At 41.5% G+C, this 26,126-nt stretch overlaps 1 protein-coding gene across 3 annotated transcripts in view; it reads left to right on the top strand.

Annotated features, from left to right (window-relative positions):
* Positions 1-25,807, top strand: part of gab2 (GRB2-associated binding protein 2) — a 31,816-nt gene extending 6,009 nt beyond the window's left edge. The window contains exons 1-10 of one of the 3 annotated variants that reach the window (XM_010739720.3): positions 6,556-6,782; positions 6,994-7,294; positions 17,307-17,535; positions 19,505-20,100; positions 21,404-21,501; positions 21,683-21,962; positions 22,126-22,216; positions 22,373-22,475; positions 22,607-22,729; positions 22,842-25,807. In XM_010739720.3, coding sequence (XP_010738022.1) covers positions 7,033-7,294; positions 17,307-17,535; positions 19,505-20,100; positions 21,404-21,501; positions 21,683-21,962; positions 22,126-22,216; positions 22,373-22,475; positions 22,607-22,729; positions 22,842-22,985 — 1,926 coding nt within the window. In that variant the 5' untranslated portion in view covers positions 6,556-6,782; positions 6,994-7,032 and the 3' untranslated portion in view covers positions 22,986-25,807. Of the gene's footprint in view, positions 1-6,555; positions 6,783-6,993; positions 7,295-17,306; positions 17,536-19,504; positions 20,101-21,403; positions 21,502-21,682; positions 21,963-22,125; positions 22,217-22,372; positions 22,476-22,606; positions 22,730-22,841 lie in introns of those variants that run through there. The other 2 variants (XM_019273009.2, XM_010739719.3) reach the window with 2 other exon arrangements.
* Positions 25,808-26,126: the final 319 nt, after the last annotated feature.

Here is a 26,126-nt window from a genome sequence, read left to right as displayed (position 1 = left end):
ACACATGTTGTGTCAGTGATTAATAACTAGATTCAGGAAACAGTGATGCAGTGGAAAAAAGTGTTTATGTGCTAGATTTTTATCTGTTGTCTAGGTAATCATGAAACCCCCTGACAAGTAGCCAAGCTTATGAAATTGAATTACTTCTCTGTAATCTAAATTTAGTTTGGGACTGTGAAACTATTGATTGTACCACTGTTTTTTTTTATCAACCTTACATAGATTAGTGATTTATTTTTATTTTTTCTTCTGAAGCTCCAGACAGTAATGACTCATTGCAGTTTAGGAACTGAAATGTCCTTCTTCCTAGAGGTTCACAGCCCCTAAACATAGGCAGCAGAGTAATCTGGATGTTATGATCTGATTTAATATCATGAATCCTCTAATGATCATTTTAATACATCACTTTGATTGTTTCAGTCTTAAATGAACAGCTTAGCTGAATCCTAATTTGGTTTATTTGGCTATTTTATTGTGCCAAAGTTCTCAATGACTGCATGGCAAGTGACGGTGACAGTGATACTACACGGAAAGAGAGTGTTGACGTTGAGGGCTGACAAAATTGAATTACATTTAGCTGTAACTGAGTGATACTGTGTATGCTGGTGTGCTCCAGCTACATGATTTTGCTGATGTCATGCATGATATCATACAAGACCCTGAATGCATCACCAGTGGCTCACTGTAATGATGCATACCGGTGCGTAGTCATAGGCACTTTGACGTTTGAGCTGGAGGTGCTGAGGTCAGACTTCCCCTCGTATGGAAATGTTTCTACTCCGTGGTACGGCATCAGAGAAACCAAGAGATGCTCACGGCACGTTGCTCTTCCACAAACGTGTATGAGCCGCGAGCAGATGGCGGAGGCAAGGGAAGTGACACAAAGAGTTCTGATTAAAGATAATGCTCCCCGTTAGTCAAACTGTCAAGGCGTTCTCATGCTAAATAAGCCCAGCCTTTTGCTGATACGGAGACATGGCGAGAGATTACTCATTTTTCTAATGATGGAAGTGTTCAACTGCAAATTGAGGCTCATTATATCACACTGAGAGCTTTTGAGAGGTTGTTTTTCATAGGATGTGCTGCGGATTTCGCAGATCGTTGCTCCCGCGAAGCGAGTGAATGAGGACTGTAGGTACCGAATGCAGCATCCCTCTTCATCATCATCACACCTGTAGGATGGAGCTTTCCATCACAGTCATAGGACGCCTTTGTGTGCGGAGTCATATTTTCTGTAACATCATGAAAGCTGAATCACCTCGTCCTCGATTCCACACGCGCACTAAAGGGGGCTTCAAAGCTGATGTCTTGCTTAAAAGGAGAATGTGAACTTGGCAGTTCCACACGAGGGAAACATCATGAGTTAAGTGTTCCCACCCTCGAGAGGACCCCTGTCTGTCTTTTCACTCCATGGCTAACCTCCCACCTTCTTTATTAACACACAAGAATTTATGGGCTTGTTTGGATCTTATCTGGATGTGTTATGTCTTGCAGCTGCCGGCCTTGCAAGGTCAGTGTTTTAACTATTGGAGAAACCTGAGCAGTTTGATTTAAATTGCAACGGTGCTCCAATGCATCCGTTAGACTTGCCTGTAGTTTTATGCTTGCAGCAATTCTGTTCAACATCTTTTTCATGTTTACTTCTCTGGATATATACGGATGGGGACAAAGTGGTGTCCAATCCAGGAGCATCTGGATTTCTTCACCGCACAGACAGATAATGGGCTGGAGCTGCTGAAAATGCAAAATGTCTACGTATTGTTGGCACACTGTTGGACTCCTGTGTTGTTTGTGACCTGGATTTATTGGAAATGCTCCAGAAACGTGTGTTATAAACTTTGTCTGGGACAGCTGTCTGCTTAACATCTCGCTTAGAGCAGAGATATGGAGCCCTGTGTAAACTTTAGTACATCCAAGGAACCCCACACTCACATTTTTGGTTTATTTAAACTCATTGTTACGTAAACTGATGTCACATAGGTAAATACAGATACGTGACACCTGTCATGCACCGAAAACTATCCACTATCCACCTCTTAAAAACAGAGCAGCTTCATGTTCTGTCATGAGAAAGCTCGGAAGATATTACAGTGTAAATCTGAAATGTGTTTTTGTACTGTGTGAATATCCAGGCAATATTCCTTAAACGTAACTGGATTGCATTCCCTCGCCGATACGCCCATCTGTTCCTGGAATGTGGGCTGACGTGTGACCCGCTATTGATTAGGACCAGATAATCAGGGCTCTGTTGTCATTGTCTGCTGCGAACCCATCCAGCTTTGTCCCCTATCACCATTAACCAGAATCACAAGTGTTTAGGCATTCACTCACACAATAATGGCCATTATATCAGTCCCACCTTTTAATGCATTCATTCCACAGTGGATCTTGCTGCTGTTATTTTGTCGAAAAAGATGAAATCTAATCGTATTCAGGCACCAGAGGGGACAAGAAGAACAGGAGACACTGGGAAGCTTGGGAACAGCCTTCACATGGAATACACAGGGTGAATACATTACTGGGGACATTTTTTTACATAGAGCTTCCAGATACATGAAAGCTCATACTGAACTTGGGCCGCTCCTTATTGGCTGAAATTGGATACTACCAACCCCCACCCTTAATTTTCCCCATGCTCCATCCCATCCCTTAGAAGCCCACCAGTGGGAACATTGATGGGATCCCTCTCAACTCACCTTTTACCATAATTAAGCAGTAATGGCCCAGCGCCAGCGCATTTTTAATGCAGTCTCATCGCGGTGTGTATGTGTGTGTATTGCTCACAGATGTGCCCGCCACTCAGAGTCGCAAGAGGTAAAATCTGCCCTGCCTGAACACATGACCTTTTTACAAAAGCTGGTAATAGATGAGAAAATGTACACAAGCGAGGTGGGTTATGAGGCTCTGCTGCAGCTCCACGGTGCCGGTGTTTGTGCAGCTGTGTAGTGTGTATATTGCAGCGGCAGGTAAAGCAGAGGAGGCAAAGTCAAAGACGAGTCAGAGACAACAACAACCTGCTGTCTCCTCCCCTCCTGCTTTTAATAGGAGGAGAGGTAAACAAGACCATTCTAACCTTTAACTTGGATAACATGCGTGTTTAGTTTGGATGTTTGCTCATGTACATTTAAAAACATGCGGATTGATGCTTATCAGCCAGACTGTTGACACAGCCTACTACTACACACACATACACACACACTATGTATTGCTCTATTGCTGTAAAAGGCACACCTTGGATAATTGTTTAAGCCATAACCATTTTCTGAGTTCATTAGTCTGTGTTACTAGGACAGCGGAGTAATGAGTTGCGTTCAAAAACACGAGACCGGGCTTGTTTTTACAATGTTGGATTAGATACGTGCAAATACACTAAATGATTGCCGCGACTTATCAGTTATCGCTGTGTTTTTATCTCCTAAAATCTGGTATAAAGCCTTTAGAGAACTATCAACACATACCAGACAATTGTTATCCCTTCTTATTTCTCCGAACAGTCCGTCGGAGTGTATTTTCGTATGAATTTGTTTGTTTTCCCACAGTATCATTGTTTTGCAGCCGGCCAAAAATAGAGCAAAAACATGTCCACTTATCAACATGCAAAGAAACAAAAGAAATTGGCAAGACAAACCAGTTTTGATCCTATTTTTAGGAGTAAACTCACCCCAAAGATTGTTTTGTGCGGTTTTTGTTATTAGATGTTTTCCTTCCCAGTTATCTAAAATAGATGCAGACGTGTTATGCTTTGTACTCTCACTGTAGTCTCTCTGTATCTGTAGCTGGCTACTATCAGCACAGGACAAATGAAACTATACTGGAAGAAGGTAAGATCAAGCCTTTATGGGATGATTGAATAAGACCGGAGGGACTAGACGCTGTGCGTTCATAGATACGGATGGCTGCTCTTCTTCTTGGAGAGCTTTAAGAGCTGGCACGTCTAGAGTCGAGGCCCTTTATAATCCAAAGATTTTATAACTTAAATCTATTCCCACTAACAGAACGTTTTTGGTTTGGACTCTATGTGGTTTGACCTTTATTTGACTTTGCTCTCTTGGATCTGTGGAAAGAGCAGAACATGATGAACAAATGCATTACAACATGTCCCCGTGTGGTTTTCTGTATAGTTCGCAGACAATGATTTAACTCTTTGATATCGTGTTAGTTTAGGGTGTGATTAGTGGCCTGGCTCTCTCAGTGGTCCAGCAGGACTGTCCAGTCCAGTTGTTAACAAGGGCAGTGTGTCTCGGCTTGAGCCCCCTTTTTTCCCGAACAGCGACGCAGCTTAAACTAAAGCCATGAGGGGGAGGGGAACATTGGAGAGCTGGGAGAGTTCAGCCTAGTTTTACAGCTTCAGCCCTCACTTCCCAGCGCTTCAACAGTGATCGATGGGCTTAGACATGCTCTGTAGGACAGGCGGTGGGTGGGTTAGCTCATTTTGTTATGTCCTCCTCCCCCATGATTTACTTTGCCAGGGAAGTTTGCTCAAATTTGAAAGAGTGCATGAGAGATAGAGATAGAGAGAGAGAGCGAGGGAGAAGCTGCATTGCCAGTTGTGAGGCTGATTCAAAAACTGAATGCACCGAAGATGATTTAAGGCAATATTTCTGCGAGCAGCTTAACAGAAAAAGTGTGACAAAGGGAAACATCATTCAACTGCCTCATTCAGACAAAGCTGTAAATTATTTTTGTTCTGAATTAGGCAGCAAATGCTTTTCCTGTGGAAAATACTCATTCTATTTTTAGCATGATAAGGCCTTCTGAATGAGTCGTGTTTCCTCCATGGTTGAGAGCTGTTGCTGTCCCTGGGTTAATATGCTGGCCGCAGCTAAAGGATGGGTCGTACTGACCTATCGAAACTGGGCAGCGCTCCAGGTCTCAATTAAGTGATGCTCTGTCTTTCCAGAAAAGGCAATAATATTTAAATGGGGCTTGCAAGAGTTATAGGGATTTCTCTCTGAACGTAGAGGGTGATGGCACTGAACCAAAGAGCATTCTGGATTTGGAAAAAGAAACAAAAGTCTGTTTGGTCTTTAGGAGGAGCGCGATGACTGTACTGCGTTTTCATGAAATAAGGAAGTTGGCGCTCTCATGGAATCTTTTAGATGGAAACTTGAGGAGTAACTCACTCCTGCTCTTCCAGCGCAATCTGCATTAGTAAACATTCATAACACCCTCCCATATTGAGAAATGACCTCATGCATACAGTAATTCATGCAACTGCGCAACTTATTTGATCGTGCTGAAACCTTTTCTTTTTTTTTTCTGCTTCCTGAGACGAGGAGCAAGCGCTAAGATGCACACGGCAGAGTGACTCTACTATCAACACCATTATGGCCGTACCGCCTCCAGCTTTTATCAGTGTATCAATCTGACAGAAAATAAAATGAAAAAGTCTTATATACCCCCAATACCTCAGGAGTGCTTCAGCTACACTCCGACGATAAGATCACAATCTGCACTTCCTGGAAAAAAAAAAAAAAAGAGAGAAAGAAAACACGTCGCCGCCTCTTCTCACCTGTGTCGACTTCTCCGAGGAGAAATGAACAAAACTGCAGCTTTCAGACGCCTTATTAAGATTTTCTTCGCTACAGTTTAGTCTCTAAAGCACCACGCACTATGCTGATATTTATTTATTTATTTAAAAATAAGAGAGCTTCCACGCTCTTCGATTGATTTCATTGATGCAGAAGCACCACAGCGATGACCACTGAGCAGAATGCAGATTGCAGCTTTATGTAAAGTCAGAAACACCCTGAATTTTCAATGCAGACATGTCGCAGTAAGAAAGATGCCTCTGGTTTATGTGTCCCGGTGTCTCAGTAAGCCATGACAGTGTGCTATGTACCAAGACACTGAAACCGGCTCACTCAGCCGTCATTCATCTCAGAGGAAATTTTAGCATGCATGTTTCCAAAAGATTAGGAATACCCATAAAAGCGACAGTCCATTTTCCAGCGTGTGTTTGTGCGTATGGTGTCTATGCCTGGTTTAGCCTTGCGGCAGTGTCTGTGTTGATGGAGGGAGAGAGAGAGAGGGGGCCTGCAGGATCCTGTGTGTCAGCAGCCTGCATGTGAGAGACATTGCCTGGCGGAAGTGCATCACTGGCAGATGTCCAAAAGCCCCCTCAACCCCCGCTTTGCTCCCCCTTTCCCTTCCTGGTCTATCTTCCTCTTTTGTCTCTGAGCACAGAGAACACAGAGGCCCTTTAAGACAGCCACTGGTAAACACATATGGAGCTGTTGTAATCAAGGCCACTGTTCTTCCTCTATGCTGACAAACACAACAATGGTGTTATTGGTGTGAAACCGACTCGTTCCATTGTCGCTCTCTTGCTCTTGCATCATAACTGCCTGAATTGTTGGAGCGTGTACTTCTGCCGCCTTTCATGTGGTTTATTACAAGATATATTTATTTACACACTCCCAAGGAAACTGCAGCTCCAGTGACATGAGCGTATACATATGTAGCTCGATTTCGATTGGTCCAGATCGATGTCAGTCACTGGTGGGAGGGGTCTGCAGTCTTGTAATGAAGTTGTCATGGAGGAGCTCTGCTTCTCTCTTAGCTCAGAGGGATATCAGCACAGGAAATACGTTGGGAGGGGGGTAAACACCTGCTGCCTCCCCCCCACAGCCTCCAACACACAGGCAAACCACACACAACCACATGCGTGCTAAAGCACGGTAACCTACTCTAGTAAACAGACTTTTAGTTTCTCTGAAGTTAACTTCACAACCGTCCAGCTGTTGAACCCGTTGCCAAGGCTACCTTCTGCATCATGCATAGTAAGAAATCAAACTGAATCTGTATGATTACAGTATATATAATTGATTATCAAACATGCAGATGACCTCTGTGTTGCTTAAACATAAAAAATATATTCAATAATATTAAATCTTTCTCTGTCAACACACACGTGTGATTTGGCTTCATTGGCTCACAAGTTTTCTTTTATGTACTGAGCTCATGTTCTTACCTTTCAATCTCTTTTCCCAGGCATGGAAGAAACGCTGGTTCATACTTCGCAGTGGCCGTATGAGCGGTGACCCCGATGTTCTGGAGTACTATAAGAACGACCACTCCAAGAAACCCATCCGGGTCATCGACCTGCACTGCTGCGAGCAGGTGGATGCTGGCCTGACCTTTAAGAGGAAGGAGTTCCAGGACAGCTTTGTGTTTGACATCAAGACCTCAGATCGCACTTTTTATCTTGTAGCTGAGACTGAGGAGGAGATGAACAAGTGGGTCCGCTCTATCTGCCAACTGTGTGGATTCAACCAGTCAGACGACAACCACGGTAGGCGACCCTGACCTGTCCTTGCTGTTCTGCCACTCTTTCTATTCATCTCTCAGTCATCTTCCTTTTCACCTTTACCCTTTGTAATTTGTTAATTAGGCCAAAGTTGATTGATTAATTAAATGATTGATTAAAACAGCTCAAAGTTAATTGAGTAATATATTTTTTATTTATATCCATCTTTGTTTTGGGTTTGTTCTGCTGTCGCTACTATCTCAAATTTTAAACGATTAGTTCATACAGTAGAAAATCATGCTTCTAGTATTATTATATTTAGTGCTGAAATGATTATTCAAGTACTGAATTTGTCGACCAACAAAGAATAATAAACAATATTTGATAATGATTAATTAATCATTAATTGAAAGTATTTTTTCAAGCAAAACTTGCCAAAGACTTGTTGACTTTGCTTCTCAAACATGAGCGGTTGCATGTTTTCTCTGTTTTCTCATTGTAACTTCGGAGAAAACATGCATACAGAGACATCACTATAAGCTTTTGGTAACGGTGATTAGCATTTTTGATGATTTCCTGAATTAATAGAATGTGTTTTGAAGTTGAACAGTACAAAACAAAATGAGCAACAACAACAAAAAAAACAGCTTGCATCTTAGTTTTCACAAACATTCAGCAGCAGAGGTCCGGCCACATGATATCATTGGCAATTGTGTTTTTTTTTCCATCCTTTTTTTTTTTCTATCCGAGGGAGTGGAATAAGAACATCACTGCCAAATAAATGGACACAGTGTCTGAGAGTGTTATGGATTTTTTTTTTCCTCGTCTGTTTTGTTAAAGAAAGGGTTCCTGTATTCAGGAGAATGGAAATTCTTATTCTGGATATGAGCCTATAAAAGATAGTAGATTCTCAGTTATGTGTTGTTGTTGTTGTTTTTTTTGCTGTAGTTTCTGTTTTAGATCTTTTGTGTAGAATGGTTTCATTATGGGGGCTACAGAAAAAATAAAAAAGAAGAATGAATGGCACCATAAAGATTTGCTAATGATAACATTTTTATGCAGTAATGTTTTTATGTAAAACGGCTTCTGTCTGGCACACAGAAGAGCACCTTACATTTGAGCCATAGATTTGCTTTAATTACCTCAATTACACTCTGCTATGATCTCTTGGCATTAAAAAAAAACCCATAACTACAGTACTACAAAGTGAAAATTAAATATAATAATACAAACGCCTCCTAATTTCTCCTTCTGAGCAACAGTGGGTTAGATCTTCACCCAGTACGCATGAACTCTTATGAATCATAAAATATTCTACTGTTTTAAGCTCATGATATCTGAGGGTGGAGTGGAATTGATGCATCTTGCTGCCACAAAAGAGAAAGTAGCCACAAGAGTTTGTGCACACACACACACACACTCCTCTCATATTCTTACTTTTACCCATCCAGATTGGACTCATGCTGTTGTTTTCCCACCATCTGGCAGCTGGTGGACGTTAATCTTTTGTGCACATGGTTGATCATCTGTGACATGCAACATGTCCAGGTGTGGAATAAAACCAGCTGTGGAGAGTAGAATAATGCTCACATCATGAGGGGGATCCCCCTGGTCCAAGTTCAATAATTAGCGAGGTCCTGTTATGAATCTCAAACTGTATCAACTGTAGCCAGCAGGGTGTGGCTGGGAGAACGGATTGGGTTAGTGAGTGAGTTTATGTCATAGCAGCTGCATTAGTGATTGCAGTCCGTTTAGTACAAACATCACACCAGGCTGTTTTTTTGCTCATGTAACCGTTCACTGAAATGCTTAGTTCCTGTTTCTGAGAAAAATCCTCAGAAACTGTTAGTCCTCTGTCTTCATACAAATGCATTTTCCATACTCTATTTCAGTAAGTGGCAAATTATGAGTCGTTATCAGAATTTGTCTGCCTTCTTTCTTTGACAAACCACTTTAAGCTTCTTCCAAGCAAAATCATAATTCTCAGAGTTATTTATGCCGGCAGGCTGATAGTTTTCATATAAACTCTGACTGATTTTGACAGTTATACAAAACAAACACCCTCTTTAAGTGTTTTAGCGCTTAAGATAGGCGTGGAAAGTTTATGCAACTTGTACTTCTCGAAACTATAAAAGTCTCATATACTCAAAGTAGTAAGTAGTAGTAGTAGTAAAGACAATTCAGGGGCTGCCCCCCTTCTTTCACTTATCTGCTCTCTTTCTCTGTCTTAAACTGACACACACACACAAACACACACACGCACAAATCTTAAGATCACACATGTACGTTGCTTGTCAAAGCAAATTTGCATAAGAGGCTTATAAGTCACTTCCAAGCAATAAGTTGTTGTCTTCTATGTAGATCCATCCCACTGTTCCTCTGAATAACTCCTGCCTGCTCCCTTGTGTGGTATCGGGTTGTTGTCAGTGTAGCAGTGGAAATAAATACTCACCTCCTCTGAACTGTTTTCATCAACACTGGCCTAGTGAAGAGTGAGCTAGTGCTCTATAGGGTTTTTTTTTTTTTTTTTTCACAATTGGAAAACTAATCAGACGGGTGGTTATACGTACGTGTTGTTGGAAAGGAAAAACACATCTTGTTACATAAGCGTGTCATCATCTTTTTTTTTTTTTTTATGTATGTAGCCTATAGTGTTTTCAGCTTAATAAATTGAGGGATTCATTAATTAGCAAACTTGTTGTTGATCAGATTTCTACTCAACAACTCAAGTAACTACTTGTGTGTGTTGCCCAAAAGCAATTTATCAAAGTAGTTAGTGCCTGTGTAAGAAAAGCAAAGAAAGCTTCCTGGTTCCCACAGCCACATGGAAACCAGTTCCATTTTCGAAAACACCGTCGTCATGGAAAATGCTTTTGCCCAATCCAGTCGCAGAAACCACCTGTCCATGAGAAGGTGTGTTGAAGCTGATGCGTGTGTGTGTGTGTGTGTGAGCGTAAGAAAAAGAAGTTGAGCGTGTGAGAGAAGTACGCTTCCTGCTTTGCATCAGTCTTCCTCCCACAGTATCTTTTGATCTTGATCTTTAAGCTTGTGAATGCACAGCGCTCATGGAGCTGAGCCATGGTTTCACACCAGAAACACATTTAACTGTTGTTAAATGCACCGAGCTTTCATCAGCTGATGCAGAATCTTGTACCCGTGAGTTTTTGTGACTATACTTTGCTGACGTGACTCAGGTGGATTGTAATCGGAGCTGTTCACAAACATCTTTTAATAAGATATTTTTTGTGGGTTTTCCTCCTGGCAAACAGCTGCAGGTCTGAGCTGGTGTGTCACCTAACAGACTGGGAATTCCCTCTCTAAAAGAAAACAAACCAGGTTCGGGGGGGGAAAAAAAAACCTAAGAAAGTAGTTCCTCTTATGCAAATTACACAAGACAGAGACAAACATTAGAAGTACGAGTACCAGGTTATGCAAATAGCATGCGTGTTTTCATACAGAGCCACAGAGACGGCTCAGAAGGTGTCTGAGATTCATTCATTCATTCGTTCATGCGCTCTGCAGCCATGTTACATACTGTATGCAGCGTCCTTTTCGTTGTTTTAATGCATCTGCAGTGCCAATGGAAAGTGTGTGTGTCTCTTTGAGATTTTGGCAGTATCAGTTGCATAGAAACCTTGATCTGAACTTACCTTTTGTTAGTCAGAGCTGGCCTCTGCTGCCAGTTGTGAGCCGCCTCTCAGGACTATGAGGAAGGTTGGCCAAGGGCAGCGCACGGCACATTGTTACTCAACTCTTAAAAGTAACTGTCTTTTATTGCATCTCAATTTGTTTCTGTTTCTTTCACACACGCAATTTATCACACATTGTCACACTCCCACACACACGGTGACCATTAACGCTTCTATTTCACCCTGCAGTACCTATATTTACAGTATTTTAGATATGTGTGCTTTTGGTTTTGTGTATAAAAACTGTGATTCAAGATATTTTAAATGTACATACATGCAGATATAATACATAAACATATGCACACTCCCTCTCCTTTGACTTCTCCCTCTCTCTATACATGCACATGCCTTTTCCCTTCCTACAAAGTGCCCTTCGTCTGCATTGATTTTTGTTGAAATAATGAGACTCCATGGCACTGGAAGGTCAGGTTTCTGCTGCCACAGGAGTTGTCTGAGGACGGTTTGCTTTTGCTGCCACTGCCGTGCATCCCACGATACTACTAGCAGCATCTGAAGTCACTGCTGGAAACCAGAGACTTGAGAATACACTGTGCACACCCATCATCAAAATCATCGAAGTAAAAGAGGCGAGATTTCTGTCTGTAAAAAAGAGAAATCTTATTAAGACATTCAAATGTGTGCAAAATCTGATTTAGTGATGCATTCTGGCAACCAAAAGCAAGACTTTTCAAGAGAGGCAGTTGTATCAGGACCTCCGACTGCCTTACACAGACATGTATGCACGAGTTACATGTTTTTCTAGTTCTCATAATCTGTTGATGGGTGTTAGCGCTGTTGTTATCAGATGACGGCTGGCTGTGTGGCGTGTGTCTGCACTGAGGGAGACCCACCCCTGAGCACAATCTAATGAATGGAACATCATCTCGTCAATCACGGGCTTTGTTCTGCTCTCTCCCAGCTGTTTGAACTCTGAGATGAGGATAATCTCAACTAAGGGATGAGGTTTTTACTTGTCAGCAGTTCTCTTTTCATTTTTTTTGTTCTCTCTTTTTTGCACGATGGCTTCCACTGTGTTTTGTTTTCCTCCTCTTCATTTTGTCTTGTTTTGTTTCCCTAGCTTTCCCTTGGAAAATAAATAAAAAGTCAGTATTATTTTTCAGTTTAACTGTTGCCCTTAAGATTATATGAAGTGGAAAAAAAAAAAAAAAGAATAACTACTAAATCAGCAATTCCAACAGCAGCCTCAGCAGTTTTTTGTCAAATAGACATTGAAAAGAGATTAGATTTATTCCAACTTTCACAGCGAGCTCACATTAAATCTTCTGTGTGGAGCCAGATTGATGATTTGTTGACTGCAGATGTACGTATGAGTATGACTTCAGAATGTGTCTCGGTGAAATTAATCCTAAATGTCATGGTGACCGTGACCTTGCCATCAAGGTTTCCAAAACAATGAGAATGTTACGGTTGGGGAAAACGAACCCTGTTTGCTCATTCTTGCGTAAGAAAGGCAGAGCTTTGTACAAAATGACAAAAGAGGAACCTGCTTGAACGATAGTAAAGTTGTGGTTTCGTTGTCCCTTCAATAAGTGGCTGTAAGAAAGGTCGGTTAAAATGTGACCAGTGTTGGCAACACACAAACCTCCTTTGGCAAGAGAAGTATTTCACTAAATGCAACAAACTAAAAGCATCTAAGCATTTGTATAACATTGTAAAAATCAAACTAATTTTAAGAATTTCTTTTTGAGTATTATTAGATAGAAATGCTCGAATATCAGACTTCTGATTTTTGGTGATTTTACTTATACATGGATCACAATATCTCACCCACAATCCTTGTTCATCTTGGAATATCTGTGATCCATTATTCATTTGGTTAATAATCTTTGTGGATTTATGTGTACAGATTCTGGTTGGTATGTGTAGTCATTTTTCATCTCTAAGTTGACATCAGCTCAGTTGTTCAAATGACAGATTTAGTACCGGCCCGTGGCAAAGCCAATCACCCTAATTGGCATCTCCCACCCAGTCTTTGGTCATATGGAAACTGCAAATGGATGATTTTCTTATGGGTTTTTTTCATTGGTCAACTGTTTATATGCAACTCAGCTGGTGTAGGTAGATGTTTATACCTGCCTTCGTCTTGTAATCACTAATTTGGAGTCTAATCTGCTTTCTGTCATGCAGATAGCCTTCCCTCTTCTGTCACACTGTAATACATCCACTCTAATTGGCAGGCTGGTCGGGACGGAGCTGGAAGACGTTTCTGTGGGCAGCTGTTTACACATCTACAGCACGGCTGTATTTGCAAAGTGGAGGACACTGTGCTTTTTTATCAATTAGTTATATGATATATATATTATCAGACTAAAACGCAAAATGACCACGATAAAGGAAAATGATAACCTGAGCCAAATGTGTATGAACACAGCCAAAGGGAATATATTCAGCCCTGAATGTATCCACCCTCAAAAACACACGTAGGTTCATTGGAGTGATTGTATAGAGCGTCCTGACTAATTTACTACAGTGTATATTGTATACAAGTATCATATTTTCGATTCATAGAGATGCTGCTAGAGAATTAGAGGTCCAGTGTGTAAGATTTAGGAAGATCTGTTGTTCGTTTTGTCATTGGTTTTATAATAACCTGAAAATAAAAGTTGTGTTTTTGCAGAAGGAGCGCCCAGATCCATGTTGTACCACCATGTTTCTAGGGTAGCCCAGGGCCTTTGTGCTTTTTTGCCGTCACTGTAGGTTCTCCTGCATGCTTGGTAAGGGGATGGTGAGGTGAGGGGTATTCAGTTGCTTGCCTCACTGCTATAGACCACTAAATCCTACACACTGCTCCTTTTAGGGCCAATCTCTAATCCATTGGTCCCAACAAGCCTGAGCCTTTTTAGGTGATTGATCAGTCCAGTGTTTTGAGCCAAATTGATGTCGCGGTGCGGTTGAGGGGCGGAACTCACATGATGCCGTGGAGCAGGCAGGCACAGGGGCGTAATGTGATCAGGGAGTGCTCCTGTGTGTCTGCTCTGCTTAATACTCTTCTGAACTGTTTTTTTTTTTTTCGAGGGGAGGATGAAACAGCCATGTCACTTTGTTCACTTCAGACTGACTAGCAGAGAGCGAGCGAGAGAGAGAGACGCCATTTTCCCTCTTCCTGTTGAGTCTCTCAGTGCAACAGCTCTCCTCAGTGTCTACCTAACCCATCTCTGCCGCCGCTAGCTTCGTCTTCATTCACTTATGTCAGAGCTCCCAACCCCCCAACTAACCACACATGCAAATGGACCCCACTATGTGGCCACCTGGGACCCAGTGTTGCTTTTAAGACCTACTGGTCCAGCAGATCTATGCAGCACAACAAATGATGTATCTATATACATGGAAGCTGTGAAAGAAACAACAACAGTTTAACACACAAGCTGATGCTTGTTTCCAGGTTGGCTTACACTGAGTGAGCAGGTAGATGCCTTTTGACCTCTGTGTCACATTACGGCCTCCCCCATCACCAGGTCACCCTTACATATCTGAGATTATGACATTGTAGCCCGGAGCCTCCGCCCTGAGGCTATAATTTTAAATCCAATCTCATATGAAACCATTAAGGAAAAAGCATTTTTTCTTGTACTCAAATTAGAGGCAGGTGGACACCATGTGGATGATTATCTTTTCTGGAATATTTAAGGAATGATCGCATTCCTGATTTAAAAGCCTGCAACTGCTGTATTGGGAAAATTCAAACGCTTCCTCTTCCTTCATGTTACCATCAGATGCCCTTTCAATTCAATAGGTCAGTGGTATTTTCTATTTTTATATCTCATTCCAGATTAGATTATCATATGTCCTCGTCTAATTCTGGCCGGACTGAGAGGAAATGAGCACCCTACAAAGACGTTCTTGTCCTTAGTGATCCAAGCAGGGTTCTAATTTTGGCCCCCTGAGACCAGCAGCCGGCTTCTATTAGATTATAGCCACAGAGCAGATGAGACAGTAGGTGATGTATTATAGAGGATAATTGGAAAATTGCTCATGAACTTAGGTGCTCTTTGACCCAGAATAGCCATATGTCGTTCACCAACCAAAAGGGTCTTTTTAATGCATTGCTGTTGATATTCTTATGTTTGTCTCAAGCCGGGGGAATGTCGTGGGAAGAAACTCTTTGTCTCTTTTAACTGTCTTGTTTGATGTCAAGACTCCAGCTCAGCCTCAGAGAAAACCGTTTCTGGTAATGAAATCGGAGCTCGTAACTCAAAAAGCTTTATTTTACTTGTAGCAGTCACTCCCAGTTTTATTACTTTTCTTTGTAAGATGTAGTATTATAAATTACTTCTCACTTTGGTTATTAACATTTTACCACCTTACATTGAGTGTCACAGTACATTAGCCAGTGGAAGAAATATTAGTACAAGCACCTAAGGGGAAAGTTTTTTTTTTTAAATTTATTTTATTTTCTCCTCTTTTCTCTATTTTTGTGTTGTGGTGATGGAATTGCTTCCCAGTGGTAACATACATCATCAGAGCCATTAGTGTCAGTGATGAGCCATGCAGGCTATTCCATCAGCGGACTGGACAAGTCGTCTTTTTTCTCCTTCTGATTCTGACAGTCATGTGCGGCGGTTAATCAAAAATCATTCAGGGCACGCTGAAGAACATGCTTCTCCACGCACAGGCTTATAACACATTATTAAGATTACATTTTAAGTTTTGTTGTGTCCTCTGCGTTTAAGTCCGTGTGTGTTTTTTTTTTTCCATGTAACTCTCCTCTCGGGCGGCGGGAGGAACTGTCTCTCTACAACAAATCAATATATCTACCCATGTTAGTGGGCCTAGTACTCACCGCACTGTATGAAAGCTTTTACAAAGCTTTTTGTGGAGAAAGGAGATGATGCCTAACCAGTCTAGGGAGAGTGGAATGGCTAAGAACAATGGGGTAATTGAGGATTATTGGGGGGAGTCCCTGCCTGTGTGGCTGTGGGCATGAGCACATCTCACTGATGTCCACTGGCCTGGAGACCCCACAGCAGAGGCCTTTTTTTCCCCCCTCAGGCATGGATGTGACCTCATTCAGCTAACTGGGCTCCAGAATTACCCCCACCCTCCAACCATCCCACATGCATACGCACATGCTCACACACCACATTTGTGTGTTTTCTGTTTTTCACAGTGTCTGCGGTCCCTCTGTATGGTCAGCTCACATTGTGACTCACAGAACATTGCCCTCTTCTTAAAGGGCAGTTTGATCCATAACATACTTTGTAAAGGTCTTGGTAAAGGAGGGGTGGAATGGTGGACGATAGACAAGATGCTTGTGTGTCTGTTGGAAACGAGTGAAAAGCAAGAGAGTCAGAGTCGTTTTTGATCTTAACTAAATTTAATCAGTTAGGGGTTTAAGTCTTTTGTTCAACCTAAAATGCAAATAAAACTTCCACTGGTTCCACTTAAAGATGAGAAGGTTTTCTGTTTTTTCTTTATATCCTTTTAATATCTTCACCTTAATCTTTTGGATATTGTTAATCTACTACGACTAACATGTAGATTTTTCACATTTTTTTAACATTATATAGACTAAACAATTATTTGATTAATCAAAAAGAATCCATAAATGAATCCACCATCAAATAATTATTATTATCTGCATCCCCAATTAGTTTTTCTTGTGTAAATAAGCTCTTGCAAAATGCATTTTCTGTTCAGTGGAAAAGAGATTAATATCAGCAAAAGATGATTGGTGGAGCTTTTTTTTTTTTTCTCCCTCTCTCCCATCAGCTAGTGTTGCACACAGCACCATGGGTCGATGGATCAGTGGGCCGCCCACTCTCTACTCCTACAGCTCAGTGTGCGCCTCCTCATTTTGGCCTCCTGCCTAGTCTATTTGCAGCATCCCCATCTCAGATTTGTCTTTTCTTTGTAGCCTTTCGATGCAGATATCAAGGATGTCACACAGAGACCATGTTGTCCACGTAGTCCCACTGTGCAAAACAATGGTCAACTCAATAAAAATTTAAAGAAAGTACATTGACCCTGGTTTAAAAGAATAACACGGATAAAAAAAACAACAGAAGGATACTGTTTTCTCCCCTCCCTCGAGACAGATCTCTCATCTCTATTGATTAGTGAACAGACTGAAAGCTACTGAATACAAGACTCCATGCAAGGCAAGGTCATGTAAAGGCTTAAACCCCTCAAATGAATTACACACTGGCCTTTGACTTCAAGGTTTGTGACAACAAAAGGAAAATGTAATTTGGCTGATTGTTACTTTCTGTAGCATAAAAATTGCACAACATGTCCAATCTGTGGAAAACTGCTTTTAAAATCTCAAGAAAAAAAGCCGAAGGGGGCTTTTGGAAAAAGAACATATTTTGGGTTAAACAATCAATAACTCCAATTTCTCCTGTCTGCAGATGGTAGGTTACACCATATGCCCCGTTCTGTTGGAGCAGATGTCACCGGCTCAATGGCTCCTCTGACCGGAGAACGCAAGTCCTCTGCCCCCATCCACTCCAGCCAGCCAGTCCTCTTCACCTTTGACGTGCCTGTGCGCCACTCACACCATAGCTCCCTGCCCAACAGTGCACCCCAGGACTACCTCCTGCTACACCAGTGCATGAGCAGGAAGACAGAGAGTGCACGGTAAAGGTCATGACCCTCAGGCGTCCTGTGTCAGGTTTCCTGTTATCTGTTAGTGCAGGTCAACATACAGGTTTACGGCGTTTCCTCAGTTTAGAAGCCCCTCAGGGTTAGAACTACTGTTATGATCTGAATGCTTTTTCTGTATGTGAAGTACATATGTAAGTGTGTGTGTGTTGGCACTGTGTATAATACAATCTACTGTAGGTACAAGTGCTTTGACTGAGAAAGTGCCAATAATAATAATAATACTATTTCAGTGAAGTGAATAATCTACAATGTGTAGTAGATAATCTTGAATAAATGTTTCTGTGAACATGGCAGATAATTCAAAATCCAGAAACTATGAAAAAGACAGTATTGTTATTCAAATAATTTACTTACTTTACTTTACTTACTAAAATACAATAGGGTGGGGGGCAGATGATATCTATATAAATTCACAATGTATTTGTATTTTGTTATATTCATTTAGTATTTAAAAAATATGAAATATGAGAAAATTGTATTTCATCACATTAATGAAAAAATAATAATTAATAAATCTAATATTGCCATAAAGCAGACTAATGATCAAATAATTGGTTGATCATTTAAACACTAAAACAATAAAAATATGCAAGTCGAATGAAGAGCGGTGAATAGTTAATAGCACCTGTTTATAAAGAAGCATTCACTCCTGTCTTGGCTATATGCTAAGACTCAGAACAAAAGAACCAAGTGTTTATATTAAACGCACTTCTGAGATTTCCATTAACATTCACCTCAGCTCCTGCTGCCATCATGCCTGCTTCCAAGAATCAAAAGGCAGCTTTAATAATGATGCCATTCAGCAGATAGCCTCGGCACAGTAGATGATCAATGAGGTTGAGGCTGCAATTCATCACTCCTATAGGTTTAGACTCACTCAGGGTGGAACTGCCCTCTCAGCCACACGATTTGCACATAAATCTGCTGTGTTGGACCTCTGCGAAACCCAGGAAATCAAAGCTCACAATCCATCTCATCAGCTTTATGCAGAGATTTCTGTCGCTTTCCCACTAGCTTCTGCTCCGTGGGTCTGCTAATTAAGACAGGCATCTGGCGGTGGGGTATGATTCACGTCAGAATGAAACTCCACTGGTCTGATAACCAATGGTATGAGGTAATCTGTGTAAAAAAAAAGTCCCCCATGCAGCCAGAATGATGGAAGGCAGAGTGATGAACCAAATTATTGATTGATGATTGAAGTCCTGAGGAAGAAGAATTGATGCAACACAGTGTGCCATCTGACATGAAAAAGAAATGAAGTCACAGAGAGCAAAAATGTTACGTCAATATTAATTGTATTACTTTGACGCATGACTCGTTTGAAATTCTTCCATTTATAATCAAGATTGAACATAAACCATTAGATACCCGCAGTGTAGCTACTCACAAATGTATAGACACTTAAGAGAGAGATTAGTAGAGACATACAGAAACGGCTCATTGAGGAAATCGTATCATTGCATTGACCAACTAAAGCCGGGCTATTGGTCAGCTAACTGGCTAGAAACGTCTAAGCTGTAGGACTGCTCTAGTTGGCACTCAAGGTCAAGGCCCTACAAAGGAGCCAGAATAAATGAGGCATGTCCCCAGGGTGCCTAACTGAGGCTGAGAAACTGTGGGAAAGTCATAGCATTCTCCCACTTAACATGGATATCCTCCCTCTGTCAGCGGGCTGGAAACACTTCAACAAATCAACTTTTTTTTTTAAAGGAAATGTTAAAAATACCAAAACTGAATTCATACACTATTGCTGCATAAAGGTGCTCTGGCACAAATGGCAAGGTGTGTTTTTTTTTTATTTTTTATGTGTGCTGAGGCCAATAGTTTCCTCTGAAGATCTACAGTGCCATCTAGTGGCTATTTGGGTGATTACATTGAAATGCTGCTGGGCACAATAAAGATTTAATGTGTGCGTATATGTTTTTCTTTGTTGATTTCTCAGGAGTGCCAGTTTCTCCCAGTCCACACGAAGCAACCTGTTTATGGGGAGCGACTCTGCAGTGCAGAAACTCTCCCATGGCTTTTCCCACTGTCTGAATGGCATGGGTGCTCAGTTGCACGGCTTCTACAGCCTTCCCAAGCCAGGAAAACACCAGTTACCGGTGCACGATGACTCCTCCCAGGAGGCCTGTTACGTACTTCCTCGAGGTTACAGCACTGAGGCTCCGGCTCACAGCGGTCTAGGCGAGCCTGACCTGGAGAATGAAGAGGTTTACACCTTCAAAACGCCCTGCAACACCCTCGCCACCATGCACAGCAATGAGCGTCCAACTGACAATTACGACCTTCCTACGCCACCTGGCTCCTTCTACCAGATCCCTCGGACGTTTGATAAGAATCACAATGCCTTGACACCCTCAAGCTCTGAGTCCTCCTGTGCTCCTCCTCCGAGGCCCCCTAAACCTAGCCAGGGGTCAGAGGGGCAGTGGGGGAGTCCTCATTCAGTAGGAAGCCAGAACGGAGAAATGACGTCTGCAGTGTCCGTTATCCCGCGCAGGAATACTCTCCCTGCTGTCGAGAACATCAGGCTGCACAGAGGTACACTGAATGCAATTAGTGCTTTAACTGCTTTCCTAATAGGTTCCTCCTGAACGCTGCTTGTTTCTTTAAACAGGAGAGTCCAGACTTTTTTTTCCCTTGGAGGACCAAAACTGAAACTTGATGGTGGGCCATCGGCCAAAAAGCAAATCCCTATTTTATTGTATTGTAGTGTTTAAATGCCAAGTGGTACTGGGGTCCTGAGTTCCCTTTAAAGAACTGGTTACACTGCAGACATTTAGACATGCCGGAAACTCACAAGTGTATTAATGATAGCTGTAGGACCACATCCTGGTCCTGCTATTGTGCGTGTTGGGTCACTGTCACTGTTAATGGAACTGAACTCTTATTTCTCACACCTGTGTTTTCCAAAATATCTGCTGTGCAACCAGTCTGACTGAATTTTTCTCATAATTTTATCTCATAAAAATAAAATGGCATGATCAGCAATTATAATTCTTTTTTTTAGTTAATTCTATTTTTTCCCCCACTAGAAACATCTGGCACGCTAAATCAAACCTTAGCCTGATGTTCACCTCGCTAAGCACACAGCCCTGGTTTAAACACAACCTCAGCTGACTCATACAGATCTTTTGAAATCGTGCATTTCACCTGTTTCCTGTTTTTCAAATGCAAGTCTGACTTGATCAGTCCATTCTCTTGTGGTATTGCAGTGACTTTGTGCTTCCTCTTCCTCCCCCTCTTTCGCTCGCTCTTTCCCTCTTCCTCTATCTCTCATTTTACTGATTTAACGCTAGCAGCTGAGCAGAAACAAATGGGCCAGTCTAGCAGACACTGTTCTGTTGAGACGCTAATGAAATTCAAGCCATACAGGCTGCTCCAGAATGCCTCGTTCCAGGCTGATAAGCATTGAAAAAAACAAAAAAAAAAACACTTGCAGACACAATGCACTGCCTCTTATTACGCTGTGTTCTCTGCTTTGTCAAGCTCATGCTCAGGCCTCGTATACCTAGTGACAGGAATTGACCTGTAACCCTTGTTAGTGAGGATACAGGCTGTTCATACACCTGTGCTGCAAAGACTAATTATAACCCAGTGAAGCATTTAATAAAATGTCACTCAAGTTCTGTTTGTTTCATTAGAAACAAGAGCTCGTTCCCTGAAATGTCAGACATTTGTGTTTAAATTGGCCTCTCTTGCAGCGATCATTAGTACAATATTTGACTCAGTGTAGGTTTGTCATTGTTCTGTTTGACTTAAGGTGTGCCCTTTTTGCTTTAAGAGTTTATGGCAGTGGTAAATATTGATTTCACCCACACATACTTCTTACCCCTGAACACAGGCTCCTCCTTTGAAACGAACAGCCATCACCGTCCCATCCATTTCAACAACTCAGGCCAGTCTGTGGAGTCTGTCAATGATGGTTTCAGCTCCTACCTGGTGAGTCACTATCTCCATTTACAACTGCACTCCCTCCTCAGACAGATCCAGAAAACCATAAACTGCAGAAACAGAAAATGTATTTCTACTATATTTACTTCAGTTGAGTGCTGCAGTTCCCCTGCAGTATTAAGCCCAGCAAGTAAGATAGTCATGTGCCCGCTGTCTCTTTTGACACCAGAGAACCAAAGCCCCTCTGACTCGCTCAGACAGCGGCAACTCGGATGACAACTATGTGCCCATGAATCCTGGCTCCTCGCCACTCAGTGCTGCCCAGGCTGACAGTCCTAAGAATATCTACATCCCTATGAGCCCTGGGCCACATCACTTTGATTTCCCAGGATTCTCTGCAACATTACCTGCCCGTAAAGGGAGCAGTGCTTCCCTGTGTCACCGGCCCAGCCGTCTCAGTGATGTCACGCCGCCACCCATCAACCGCAACCTCAAACCTAACAGGAAATGTGAGTTTTTGACAGTAAAGTTCGGACTGATTTTAAAGCGATGGTTTTCATTTCTTTTTAATTGCCAGTTTTGGCTTCCAATCAGCCACAAAGTCCGCATTGTTAATTGTTTTTTTCAAAGACAATGACTTATGTTGACAGTGTCTGGTCTTGTTTTCCACAGCAAAGCCAACACCTCTTGATTTGAAGAACAATGGGATCATTGATGAGCTGCCATTTAAGAGCCCAGTCACCATGTCCTGGACACGGCCCATGTGAGTCTCATATAAATCATTCAAGCTAGGTTACCCAAGGCCACTCATGCACACACACATACACACACAGTTTGATTGTACAGATTGGTGCTGTATTTTGTTTCTGCCTGAGGTCAGAAGGTAGAAGCACTCACAGTCCTGTCTGCTTTGCTTCAGGCCTGCTATGAACTCCGTGTCCTCCCAGCATTGTCGACCCATTTCTACACAAAGCATCACCAGCACCGACTCTGCAGACAGCGAGGAGAATTATGTGGCTATGGTGAGTCCCAATAGCTGGAGGGGAGATCAGGAGAACACATTGTGTTCTTTGTTTTAATGATCCACTTGTTTGTGTGATATGCTTACTCACTGCGCCCTGTGTGAGTGAAACCTCCCTCCTGTCCCCATTAGCAGAACCCAGCGTCTACCTCCCCAGCCGTGAGTGGCACCAGCAGCCCGGCCCCCAGAAAGTGTGGCAATGTGGACTACCTAGCACTGGACTTCCAGCCTGGGTCACCGAGCCCACACCGAAAAGTAAATAGATGATTTTGTAGATTTTATTTCTAAATAGAATATTTTTTTTCGACCCTACTGCAGTCTGCCCTCAGGCCAGAATCTCACTCCTGCCTTATTTATGGTTCCACAGCCCTCTACATCCTCTGTGACCTCCGATGAGAAGGTGGACTATGTGCAAGTCGACAAGGAGAAGACCCAGGCACTGCAAAGCACCATGCAGGAGTGGACCGATGTGCGGCAGTCTACTGAACCTGCCAAGGGGGTCAAGTCCTGACACTGACCTGTACAAAAAAAATGACAAAAAAAAAACAAAACAAGATTCCAATCTTAAGTCAAGCATCTCCAGTATCATGTCTCTATCATTACTATGAATACTGGTTGGGCTTGTTTAAGATTGAAATATTTGGACAATAAGCCATAACCTATCCTATGCCTGTTCTCTGTGATTTAACCGCACTGCTAACATGCAGGATATCAGGCCATACAGGTGGAGTGCCCTGCCAAAGCTCTTCATTCAGACTGTTAGGACAGTGTATGGACAATTGATAATGTGTATGAAAATATCATCCTTACTCATCAATCCATCCTTTATAAATTGCGAGTGTTTCATCAAAGCTGTCCCCTTTGCAACAGTCAAACATTTTTTTTTTTTTTTTAATTTTTTTTTTGCAACTAGCACGAAATTTACCCAATCGCTGCCATTTTAAAAGAGTAGCAGAGGCTAACTGGTCGATAACCATATTAATATACTGTAAGAGTATGCTTACTGATCTCAGGAATGCCAAGATGCACTCCAATTTTGGCATGCAGGCAGACTCTCTCTTTTCACTTCAATCTGTCATTTGTGCTGAGTCTTGCAGAAGCAGTGAAGAGATTATTTTCACTGCGGGCAATCATTTCAGCTTAGCCGTGCATGTCTGGTAAGGAGGAGGGGGGAAAAAAATACAGCCTTACAAATACGCAAAGGCCTGTGTCAGAAGCCCTAATGATAACAGTACATGGCTGTTGCCTCAGTTTCAATTAAGTATGAGCCTAAACCATATTTAAAAGCTGTCAGGTTGGATGGCGGGCCAATTAATTCAATTCAGGTACAAAGTCAGTAACATCCAAATGTACAGATTGAAGAAAAACAAGGCAGACAAGAAGAAAAAGCATCTTCTATATTTGTAGGTTTGACTTTAGTGGTCAATTCACTTCAGGTAATCTAATACATTTCATTGTAAATGTGCACTGACCAACAAAATTATTGAGTTGGGAGGAAGTAAAGAAATAAAGCAGGAGGTGTACTTTCCAAGGAGTTCAGATATCCTCTCTCTCTCTTTCTGTGTCTCTTCCTCTCTCTCCATCTCTCTAGAGACCTTAAATACGAGCTAAGCAGAAGGAGAATAGCATATTTATGTTTTCTGGAATCCAACCATTCACTGATGTATGTCTTCGGTCTTTTGATATGCCGCACACTACAGCTATGTCTCTGAAGAGTAATTGTTTCCTGTATGTAAATTATTAATAGAATGACATATTTGCAGTGCATCTTGTTGACTGTTAGAAATTTGATGCACTTGTCTGAGACAAAAAAAGTGCACTACAGTAATGTAACATTGTGCTTTTTTTCTTGCAAAGGCAACCCGCCACAATGAAGATATGCCAGTGATCATAGTCACTTAAAAACAGTTGAGGAAAGAATGTTTTTTTTAATTTTTAATTTCCTAAACTCTTCTAATTGTTTAATTTGCCTTATATTTCATTTCAGTTTTTCGACTGTAAATTTTGCCTTGGAGAAATTTCATTATTCACAATATTATTCAAGTAAGAGCCATATTGTATTTAGGACAACTGAATGATCAGTTTCAACTTAAGTCCAGTATTTCATTGTGGGCTGGAACCACTGAAGGGTGAATCCCAAATTGATCTTAATATGAATAGTGTGGACATGCAGTGCTTAGATGGTATTATTGATTATTTCATTAAGACTCACTTCTTAATGTTTTTCTACCATTTTTACTGCTTTTTGTATTCTTTTTATCATTATTTTCTACTGATGAGTGTAAGCAAGTTATATCCACAAGGATGGGGTCAAGCTAAATTAAGCTAAGTTTGTTGCAGTGTGTATTTTATTCCTTTTTTTTTTTAAATTCCCATTTTTGTTTTTTTTGTTTTTTTTATCTATACATGAAATGGGGAGACTGGCAGTTTGAGTTGCACTGGCAAAAGCCCTTCCCGGGTGAACTGTGATTCACAAAGAGCAAGAGAGCGAGAGAGAATGAAAATACTGAAGAAAAAGCCTGTCTCCCTGTCAGTCTCTGAAGTGAAATGGATGTGTAATTTATTATCTAGAGAGACCCATTGTAAGCAGAAGAGCCGTGTATGTGTTGTGGTAGATTGTGAGTTTTAGTATGTTAAATGACAGCCTGACAGGGTGAGATTGAAAACACTGCTCAGATCTACTGTCAGACTGTCACTGGGTTGACGTACTGTACTAGTAGAGATCATTTTTTTTAACCACTGTTGCTACTACTGTAAAGCATTTGCAGATTGCTTGTGTGTTAATTTATTAATTTATTGTGCGTTTTGCAGTTGATAATTGTAAAAAAAAAAAAAAAAACAAACAAACAAACAAGGAAACCTTCTCTCTACTAACATTGATGTATGCAAACTGTCTTGATTTTGTGAAGCAATATGACAAACGATGCCAGTGTGATGGTAATGTGGTACAGTTCATTTGGGATACACAAGAATACAAGACTTTGTTATTCCTGTATTATGGTAGACTTAAACTGTGGACATAGAATAAATCAAGAAGTGAAAGTTTGGTGCGAAGGGTTCCTCTTTAAACCAAAACAGTGTTTTCTGGCAGTCGCCGTACCATTACTCATCTCTCACCCACACATTCTTAATTGGTGCTGTAATGCACAGAAGTTGAATGTCTGCTGCCCCCTGTTGTGTAGGACAGCGGCTGCATTCATTGCATCAAAGAAGTATTAGATGAGAATTTACTGTTGCTTAAGTTTAGGCTTCAACTCTTTTGGGTTTTTTAAAGCTGATTCACATACCAGTGGCTGTATATTAAAAAGTCTTTTCATACCAGAAACATACAAATATGCAGTGCCTCCCGTATATTTTGATTCTGAGTACGGTGGAAAGGTGACCAACACTGCATTTTTACTTTAATTGGAAAATTATACATTTAATATATTATTACTTATAAATAAATGCCTCTAAGATCTCTTGAGCTCATGCACTTGTTAAATGAATGTCATTGTGTTTTGTGATATAATTAGCATTTTCCAATGCCCCATGAGTAATCTGCCATTTCCCCTCAAAGAAAATGACACGCTGACTAGAAATGTTTAGCCAACCAAGACCCTAATGACCGATTAGATGACTAACCAACCAGAAGAGGCAGCTAAAAAATAAA

Source organism: Larimichthys crocea, chromosome VII, assembly GCF_000972845.2.
Source record: "Larimichthys crocea isolate SSNF chromosome VII, L_crocea_2.0, whole genome shotgun sequence".
Taxonomy (NCBI): domain Eukaryota; kingdom Metazoa; phylum Chordata; class Actinopteri; family Sciaenidae; genus Larimichthys; species Larimichthys crocea.
The sequence above is the reverse complement of the archived record's forward strand: the minus strand, read 5'-3'. Positions and strand labels throughout refer to the sequence as shown.